Below are 10,623 nucleotides of genomic sequence, written 5' to 3' on the forward strand. Positions count from 1 at the left end.
TCCCTCACCTGTCTTTAACTGTGTACACTGTATGTGAGAGTATACTCTACTGCCTCTGCCTCCCTTACCTTCTCAATTACTTCAAATTTAAACTTGTAACTGTTCATTTATTGGTATGTGACTCATACTTTGAACAATTTCATAAACAGGAAAATAAAACTAAAAATCCATTTATATCATATTGCTGTTCTAGTCATTAACAATCCTTAAGAAGTTAATTTCATATCTTGAAGCTATTTCTTTACATTTTTTGCTATTTATTTGTATATTTTTCAGCTTCATTATTAAGTCTTACTCTTTTACATTATCGAAATTAATATTTGTTAATGACGCCACTTACAACTCATATATTTTGTTTCATTGTGTAATGTTAATCCATCGTGAGTTTCGTATGAGCCTTATAATCTTATTATAAAAAAACACATTTCTAGAAAGACGAGTCATTGAGACTTTTAGGCACACTTAACCTTCTCATCTGCAGCTAATTTAAAACGTTTGCCGACATCATATATATATATACATATATTCACAATATTTTATTATACGTCGAAAAAGCTTTAGTTTAAGCGGCGAAACTAAAACTCTACGACTATAACACTATGAGTTTAAATCCCAACAATATATGATGTTATTAATATACTTATCAAAATCTATAATATAATATATAAATAGTCGAGTCACTAAAAAGAAAAACGTTTTGTTAGCCCGCAAATATTTGAAGATCATTAGTTCCATTTTTCACATAATTGTTTTTGTTTTTCTTCTTAGTCTAGTTATTACATTCTAGTTTTATATGCCTTTAAGTCAGGAGAAACATTAAACAAAATTTGTATATTTTTAGTGTAAGGTAAAATACAAATATATATTAAGAAAAACAAAAGAAGAAAGGATTAAAAAATTTGAATGTGAAATAGAGTTGGAAGGAGACAAAATTAGTGATGGGATTTCTGAGATATGAGTGCAACAAGTATAGCATAGGCATAGCCCAGTCACATGGTAGCCGGTGGCCGGTGGCTCCATTCACTCTTTGCCCGTGTCTGTGTCCTTCACATTCAACTTGCCTCCTATATAAATAAATATCCTTAAATTCCAACCATCCCCTTATTTTTACATTCTCCTATTTTTTGGCCATCATTTTTGCATCTAAGTTAAAGTATTAAATTAGTTAAAATTTAAGGTTAGTTTCCATAATTCGATATAATTACAAAAATTACTTTTATTATTTTACATAATCACATAAATCAGACTTCTCAGTAATTTAGGATCAAAAAAAGGGCCTAAAAGTATGAAATGTCAACAACGTCTTGCGGGTAAATCCTTAAAAAAAGAAAAGAGAAGAGAAAAGAAAACAAGTCAAAAGTTGATTTTGTGGTGTGGCCTTTTGGCGTCTCTAGCTATATCAAAAGGCAATTGCATTTTAAGGATTTTTAAGTAAATTTCTCTTTTGAAAATTGATGAAATGAAATGAATGGTAGCCCCCTTTTTTCTTTCTTTTTAATAATTATACTCTCGTCCCCTAAAATTTGGTATTTTTACATGTAAACTTCATTTGATTTGAAAATTGAGATTTTTTCTATATAACAAATAGGTTCCTACATTAGTCAACATTCACTGAATTTGTTGATACTAATAAAAAAATTGAATGAAAATCAATATTTACTCTCGATTAATTTATTATAGATCAAACAAATCTTTTGTGACTAAAGTACCGTTATGATGGTAAAAATATACATTCTCACGTGCATTAATGTGCAAAGATGTACAAAAGTAATTTAGTCATAAAAAAATTTATTTGACCTGTAATAAATCAATATTAAGTCAACTGGGTTAAATATGACTTTTATCCTTTCCTTTTGTTAATATAATCAAATTTAGTAAATTTTGACTAATGAAAGGACTTATTTATTAGATGAAAGCAAAATTTATGAGTACTACATGTAATTTTAGAAATCATAAGAAATCTACGTAAAATTACACAAAATAGGAGGAAATATGTATAATTATTATGTTTTTTGGGAAGGAATTTACAAAAATAAAATGGTAATGATGAGATTGAAAAGCAGATGGCTCCTGCAGTAGTAGTTGGTGGGTGGTGAGTTTGTGGAAACTGAAAAGGAAATAGATTGTTATGATTTGGGCAAACTATTCTTCTAAGAGAAGCAATGCTCAGCATTTTGCCCTCTCTTTTTCTTTTTTTGGTCATGCGCAATAATCATCACTTGATTTTCAGAAATAGAACTTGGAACCTTCCTTCTCATTTTTACTTTTCATTATTAATAAAATTGTAGTTAATCAAAGTTGATACATTGGATTTCACTCTAAGTTTTCTTTTATTTTTGACTTCTCAATCTCAAGAAATAAATAAATTATATTAATATGAATTTTTAATAACAGATATACACGAATTCGATGAATCTTTTGTTAATATGGGGAGGCAGATATCATTTTCATGCAAGACGATGGCTAATAATCTCGTCGGAATTCAGTTCATAAAAATTTCAATGGATCGAGTCTTGAATTTTGACAAACTTATCCGAAATCTAATTTGTTGCCATTTCTAGTCTAAAAATAGTGCTGATATTTCAGAAAGCAGGATATAAATTTAAGATTTTTAAAATAGAGCTTAAATTCATTATTCAGAAAAATGAGTTTTATATCTTGGAAAGCATAAATTAAAAAGGAATTATTTTTCACTATATCAAATATAATATATTATTAGTTTATTACCTTAGTGCTGAATTTAAATCAAGGATTTGGCAAGAAAAGTTCATGGCAGGGTAGCCCATATCAGCCCAACATAGAAAATGTAGTAAGCCCATGTTTTCTTTTAATAAGCCCATTATCAGGCCTGAAGAAACACTGCAATTAATAATTTAAAAATTTATTTATTTTTTTGTTTTAAATTAAGCTTATTAAAAATAATAAAAAAAAAGGCCAATACGATTGGATATTCTAACCACATGAGAATCAATACACAAATTAGGATGTACATTTAGTTTCATTAAATATTTCGATAAAAACTCAAATCCACATTATGGGTACGATGATTTTCGACATTAGTACTGCTTAAATGGGCTGGGCTTATAATCACGGCCCAAATTGTTCAGTCTACCTTTGATGAGTAGTAATGGCATTGTCCGTATATACATAATTGCTTTCTAGGTTTTATTTTGCAATACACTGGAAAAAAGTTGTGACATGAAATAACTATAAACACGTCACATGATATAATGGAGAAAAAAAGACAAGGGGTCTTTGTTTTTTACTTATATTTGTTCCCCTTTTTCTGTGCGTTTTCTTTCCTCGAACATAGTCCGGCACGAAAAGGAGAAAGGAAAGAATTTGGGCCGCATTTTGTATTGGATTTTTTTTTATTTTAAATCATATTATATTTTTTTATTCCGTTTAGGTATGGCGATGGAGTACATGAGGGTATTTACGTAATATGCCAAGCAAAAATCTGGACAAAATGGAACTTCTAAATTCTTGTCTGGATTCAACATATGGGTCGAGGTGGCTTGAGTTACTAAAGTTAAACAATAATATTAATATCGGGTCATGTCTCTATAATTAGGCGCCCATCCCCAAAGTAAACGGGCTACTAACCTAGAATATTAACCTTATTCAAACTAATCGGTATAAGTAAACACAATCTAAATAAAATAAAAGATACAATAAAATTGGGGATAAGAAATTGATGCCATCATTTGTAAGAAAGTGTTTGAGGGGAAAAACTCTTGTCTTAGGATTAAAAAGCTCAAGAACGTGTGACAATATTGTGAGGGATAAATATCCAATTGTATATTAAATGCATTTCCATTCAATAATGGACAGCCTTCCTCATAAATTCAATTGATAATCGGCATACAAATGATAGGAGTAGTCTATGGTTGTGAGTTCCCCAAATATCAAGATTTTGGCGTATCACTTTCTCACTACTCACAACTAACACTCACCACACACCGGAACACACTCACCACCCAAGTTTTGCTATCAACAACGAGTGATCATCATGCTTATGCTGCCATTCACACAACTACTTGCACCAATTTTTTATTTTTTAACTCAATTCAAATTTGATCGATTTAAATTAATTATACAATAAATATAATATATTTATTATGTAATTAATCACTTTTAATAAATTATACATCAATCATAATGCAAATATATTTCACTTAATATATAATTAATTTAAATTTAATAAAACACAATTTAAATTAAAATTTCCCCACACACACCTCACACCCCTCATTTAATTTTTTCCATATTTTCCCATCATCCCAATACGGCGCTTCTCTCGAAATAGGTGTCATGAGTAGTGTAGAGATGTAGTGACTCAAGTATAATCATGATAAGGCCTAACTCATCACTTTAGCCAATTAGGCCTAGCAACTTTATACTTTTTTTTCTTTTTTTTTTGGGAGTGAGTGGATGGATTGTATTTATATTATGAATTTTAATTATTAATAATTAATATAAAACATATATGAACAATCAATAATTATTATTAGTGGAATTTTACGATATTGTTCTATTTTTATGGGTATGAAATTTTTTCATAGATGAAAGTAAGTTTTTTTTTTTTTCCTTGTATAATTAACTAGGCTAGCATTTGTCAAAATCATCGACCAGACTTTTCCATTACAATATCAAACAAATATAATATAAAATTAGAAAATCAAACTGCACATATATATATATAAAAAAAAATACGATTTCTCGAATCCTAGTAAAAAAGGACAATGTATCTCTATTTGTATCATCGTCGAATTGTAATAACTGTATTGCTACTCTTTTCATCAGACATGCTCACTCCATACTGATTCATCATTGATTATACAAGATTCTACACATTAATTAATTAGAACATCATTGCTTACAACCATTCTCGATTTGATCCGCCACCAGCACCACCGCCAATCTTGGCGAAATCCTCCAACAACCGATCGATCTCACGGCGGACGTCGTCAGTCGGGAGGCGGTGCCGGCAGCAGGGACACGTGTTTCTCTTCTTGAGCCACCGGAGTATACACATCCAGTGAAACATATGGCGGCATGGCAATTCACAAACCTCTCTCCCTTTCTTCATCTCTTCTTTACATATCACACACTCCCCTCCTCCACTCGCCTCCACCGTCGGCAGCGCAACCACCGCCGCCACAGATGCCGCCGCCTCCCTTCCCTCCTTTCCTTCGCCGCCACCACCAATCAAACCCATTACGTTAACCAAATTCCAGGACCTCCCCACAGACTCAATGTACTGGATCAAAACTTCACCGCTAGAACACCCACCAAAACTAGACAATCTCAACATGGATTTAGATACATAATCGCAGAGAATAGCACGCCACGACGAAGGCGGTGAATCGAGCAGTTCTCGATCGTGTTGGTGGAGTTCGCAGAGGAGGAGGAGGAGAAGGACGGCGTCAAGGTCCCGGAGTCTCATGCACGCGGCGGAGTACAACAGGGGCGGTGGGGTTTCCGGGCCGTTGTTTTGCATGAAGTGTTTGAGAAGGGTGAGGCTGGACAAGAGGTGGCGGGCAATGAGGAGGGATTTATGGTGGAGGGAGAGGGAGTGAAGGTGGCGAAGAGTGAGGGAGAAGAGGGTCGGGGAGGAGAGGAGGGCGGAGAGGCGGCGGAGGTGGTGGTGGAAGACTGTGGAGATGGAGTGGGTGAGGTGAGAGAGGTGGGAAGAAGGGAGAGTGGAGAGGGCGGCCATGATTATGGTATGTGTGGAGTTGATGTAGTTGGCCATGGTAGGATCATTGAGTAGTGTGTGGATATGTAATGAGTTGGCGGCGGAGGGTGGAAGACTGTGGAGATGGAGTGGGTGAGGTGAGAGAGGTGGGAAGAAGGGAGAGTGGAGAGGGCGGCCATGATTATGGTATGTGTGGAGTTGATGTAGTTGGCCATGGTAGGATCATTGAGTAGTGTGTGGATATGTAATGAGTTGTTGTAATTGAGGACTCTAGAGAAGAAAAAGTTGTTTGACCTTAAGGAGCAAGATTTTCGTACTACAATCATGTTCTCCTCCTCTCATATATATATACGTAGATTTGTGAGAAACTCAATTGACAATTACAAGTATCTAATCACAAATTAGTTAAATGTATAAAATGTCGAAATAAGTGTAGTTTGTCTGCCCAGTTTTTTCTTCTTTTTTTTTTTATATGCCATGCACATATATAGTTAGCATATGTTATAATGAGTATTTCATCTCATTTAATATAAATTTATTAATTTAATTGATGTATTTTTTCATCAAATACTAATATAATCGATGTATTTTATCAAATTTTGATATAATTATATAATACCATTCTTATAAAAAAATTAAAAAAAATCAAGGGGGTGAAATTGATAATTGAGTACAAGAATTTGACCGATGATATGCCGGTGGGGTGAATGAAGTACGAAGTATTAGTAGTTTCTGCAGTATCAGGTTGAGTACTATTTATATTGATAAAAATAAAAAATAAAGTCAGGAAAAATATAGTATATTACTATTGCCTAGACGAGGAATGTTCTTTAAAGAAAACATCAGATCCAAAGCAATGAATATAAAAACAAGAAAAAGGAAAAGAAAGAGACAGTAAACATGTTCTTGCAGCATTTACGTTCACTTTGGATATAAAATTAAAGAAAACCGAAAAAGAAAAAATAAAACAAGTCATTGCTCACTTTTGTTCAAATCTTTATTTCGTTACAATTTATATACTAACTAATTCTAAATCTCTGAAACATAAAATGAAATAAAATTTTAATCAAAACCTGTTCCCTTTTATTTCATAATAGAACCCAAATACTTTTCTTTCACCAAAACCTAAAACTATCGATGTTTATCCGTCCACGCATGATTTTATGTGCATAGAGTCTATAAAAATTAAACATATTAGACAAAAATAGATGTAGCAAGTTGCATTATTGAGCATGGGATGATGAAGAATGGTGTGAAATATTGGAAGAAGAGGTGGTGTTGAGTAAGATGGAAGGGAGTGGATGGAAATGTTGGGCTCTTGTCCACAAGTTTGTGTCCAGTTCAAGAAAGGTTGACACTTCTCTACTTTTCATTATCTCTGTTCACTAAGGTGAAAACAACAAATAACAAGAAAATAAAAAACAACTCGGCCTATTTATCTCTCTCTTGGCCCTACAAAACAGCAAAAAATAATGCTATGATCTCCAAAGCAATCTGCGCCTATCAAGGGCTTAATTTCATTCCCCCATCTTTAATTCTGGAGATCAAATTTTGGGGGTTGAGCTGTGGTAAAAATGTGAATGCATAGAATAGTTGCACCTAAGCTCACAAAAGTTTAGCATGGCAATATGTAAATATTAGTTGGCATATAATTGATGCATAGTATGGACTTACCATTTCTAGATGCATCATGAAAGACTATGCAGAAAAGTTGCGGTGCAACTTTGAAGATGAAGGACAAACATCGACAAGATGGATCGGTATTGATTCAAGTAAGCTGAAGCCATATGTGGGACCAGTATGAATCATGGAAAGAAGGAAAAGGAAAAATCTGAGGCATTTTGATACCTTTTATCCCATCCCATTTGTGCGTAAAACAGACAAGATATAGCCTTTGCTGTGAGAATCCTAGGTGATTTGATGCTAATCTTCTACTGAGCATTAAGGAGATTTTAATTCAGTATCTGCAAGAAAAGGCAGCAGAACAAAAGCAATGGTATCTGTGGAATCATAAGTACATGTTGGACATGCCAAACAAAGAGCAGCTACATGAAATGAAGTTGAAGAAGAAACACTAGCATATACAAATGAGTTAGAGAAGTATTTATGTAAGAGCAACATTTCTCACAAGCGATGCTCTAACTGCTTGAACTTAGATCTAGTCTGGTTAGAATGAACCAAGTAGAAGCATGATAAGGCGATGAGTCAGGTGAACATCTCCAATCCCCTGGGGAAAAAAAGGAAAAAGAAGGAAAGAGGACATTCCTCCGGTCAGTCTTTTATAGTGGGAAAAGTATGTTTGGCAGCATAGATAGAAAGCCAGTGTAGAGTACAATTGCTTACTCTTTGTTGTTCACATCTTGGAGACTTAGATGCCAATGAAGGGCTTAAGCCAAACTCTTGGATCATAAGATTCAATTACAATCAAGCATATGGAACTGGATTATTGCATTAGTGGAATCCCGAGTTTCAAACAACTCTCATAAGTGAGAACCAATGAAATGAAATGGACAAGGTTCCTCATGGATGTATCAATTACCACAGACAATGAAGCTAAGTCCATGGTGTGGATCTCTGAGTTCAAGATTAATGATTAATCAAAATAAGTCGTTCCTTTAGTGTCTCCATAAAGCTGAGTTGTGTGCAGTCTGGTTGGTGTCATGAGAATTCCTATAAAAATCCCGCTAGCAGCGACCATCACACTTCAACTTTATTCTAGCTCCTGAAGTTGCAATCTCTCCCATGAGTTGGAATATTGTTGTTTCTGTCAATCCCACGCTCACTTATAAGCACTTTTCTCTCGAATTCATCAATTGTTAGTTACCTTGTTTCTCCATCACTTTTGGTCATTTTGAATATCATAGAATTTTGTTAGTCTTTTCATCTGTAGCACCTCCAGCTATAAAACTTAATAATCCTCCGGAAGTTTCTATTCTGCTACTTCCAGCAACTTTTTTAAACCCAATAGCATTCATTTTCTCTCTGACCCTCTCTGCCTCTTCCCACCTACCAGCTTTCGAATAGAGATTTGCCATAACAATGTAATTGCTTGGGTTCTCGGGCTCCAATTCAAATAAATGATCACAAACAAACTTTGCAAGTTCAACATCATCAGATTCTGAAGCCCCAGTGAGCAGTGCACCCCAAACCTGTGCAGTAGGTTCAGTAGGCATTTTCTTAACAAATTCCACTGCCTCAGAAAGCTTCCCTGCTCGGCTCAGACATGCAACAATGCAAGCATAATGATTAGGCAAAGGTTGAATCCCATACTTTGGCAACACTGAGTTAAATACTTCCCAAGCTTCCTCAACTAGACCAGCATGGGCACAAGCTGCAAATACAGCGGTAAAAGTAACAGCATCTGGCTTTGTTTTGCTATTCAGCATCTCATCAAATAGACTAAGCGCCATGTTAGCATCTCCATGAGCTGCATATGCTGAGATTATTGCTGTCCAAACAATCACACTCCTATCCTTTGTTAGATTAAATACTCTTTGTGCTCCAACAAGGAATCCCAGTTTGGCATATGTGTCTATCATGGCAGTAACTACATAAATATTCCTATCACAACTTATTTTGATTGCATAAGCATGAATTTCTTTTCCTCCTTTTAAATGCGAGACATATGGAATGGCTGGAAGAATACTAGAAAGAGTGACACTGTTAGGCTTGAAACCAAAAGCTTGCATCTGACGTACTAAATCTAAAACCTTATCATACTGGTTATTCTGAACCCTACCTGAAATGACAGCATTCCAAGTACTCATTCCTGGGTTTTTCATTTCCCCGAATATCTTCATAGCATCATCAATAAATCCATGGACCATGTAACCAGACACAATTGTGCTATAAGTTATTTCATCCTTCTCAGTCATCTCCTCGAAAAGCTCCCTGGCATAGTCCAAGCTACCACATTTTGCATAAAGAGCAATAATTGAATTGCAAACTGAGAGATCCATTTTAATCCCATTATCCATCACATATTGATGCACCTCCATGCCAAAGACAAGATCAGTTGATTGCGCACATGCATGCAAAACGCTCACGGCTGTAACCCCATCAGGCCTCACATCTTCCAAACCCAACATCATTCTGTACAATTCCTTGCACTCCTCATAAAAACCGCCTTGAGAATACCCTGAAAGCATTGAATTCCAAGACACCAAGTCCCTGTCAGGCATTTCATCGAACAAATACCTCGCAGACACCAGATCATCACACCTCGAGTAATAAGTCACCAACCCATTGCCTACAAAAACATCCAAATCAAGCCCGTTTTTAATCACATAACAATGAATCATTCCAGCCGAAAGAGGTCCATCCAACACCACCTCCGACATCGCCTTCAGCACACAGCTCAAAGTAAAGCTATCCGGATTAACATCAACCAAATCACCATCCCTCCGAGACAAACTTGTCCTGAACAGTTCCAACGTTTCAGTGTGACGGCCATGTACGGAGTACGCAATAAGGAGGGCGTTGTAGGCGAAGGTATTCTTGTAGGGTATTTGGTCGAACACGCGACGGGCATAAGTGAGCTGGTGGATCTTGGAGTAGAAAGCGATGAGTTTTGAGGCAAGGAAGTTGTCGGCAGTAGTGGAGGAGAGAATGAGGCGGGCATGGAGCTGCTTAGCCTGGCGGGAAAGGCGGCGGTCGGTGCAGCGCTGGATGAGGTGGCCGTAGAGAGTATAGTTAATCCGGTGACCATCACTTTGTAGGAGGCTCTGAAGGGCTTGGCGGGGTAATGGCTGTGCGAGTTTCATTCAAATGTCTAAGGAATGAGTTTCTTTTGCTTTGATATTTGAATTAATGCGCGCCGCTCAGTGGGCATACCAATGCAAGATGCCATGGGGCTTGAGAAAATAAAAGGTGTTAGCCCATTGGGCTATAAAAATAAAAAAGGGGGGGGGGGGGGTTAATTT

The 10,623-nt window shown here is 35.7% G+C and overlaps 2 protein-coding genes across 2 annotated transcripts; both read right to left on the bottom strand.

Moving 5' to 3' along the window:
• LOC105161422 (E3 ubiquitin-protein ligase SGR9, amyloplastic) lies at nt 4,786–6,027 on the bottom strand. Its single transcript, XM_011079103.2, has 2 exons — nt 5,946–6,027; nt 4,786–5,787 (listed from the first exon to the last, which is right to left on the bottom strand). Exons 1-2 carry the CDS (start codon nt 6,025–6,027, stop codon nt 4,880–4,882), a joined length of 990 nt encoding a protein of 329 aa, XP_011077405.2. The 3' UTR covers nt 4,786–4,879.
• LOC105161423 (pentatricopeptide repeat-containing protein At2g37310) lies at nt 7,256–10,486 on the bottom strand. The gene is made up of 2 exons (XM_011079104.2): nt 8,045–10,486; nt 7,256–7,928 (listed from the first exon to the last, which is right to left on the bottom strand). The coding sequence occupies exon 1, from the start codon at nt 10,462–10,464 to the stop codon at nt 8,560–8,562; it is 1,905 nt and encodes a 634-aa protein (XP_011077406.1). The 5' UTR covers nt 10,465–10,486; the 3' UTR covers nt 7,256–7,928; nt 8,045–8,559.

This window comes from Sesamum indicum, linkage group LG5 (assembly GCF_000512975.1).
Source record: "Sesamum indicum cultivar Zhongzhi No. 13 linkage group LG5, S_indicum_v1.0, whole genome shotgun sequence".
Classification (NCBI taxonomy): domain Eukaryota; kingdom Viridiplantae; phylum Streptophyta; class Magnoliopsida; order Lamiales; family Pedaliaceae; genus Sesamum; species Sesamum indicum.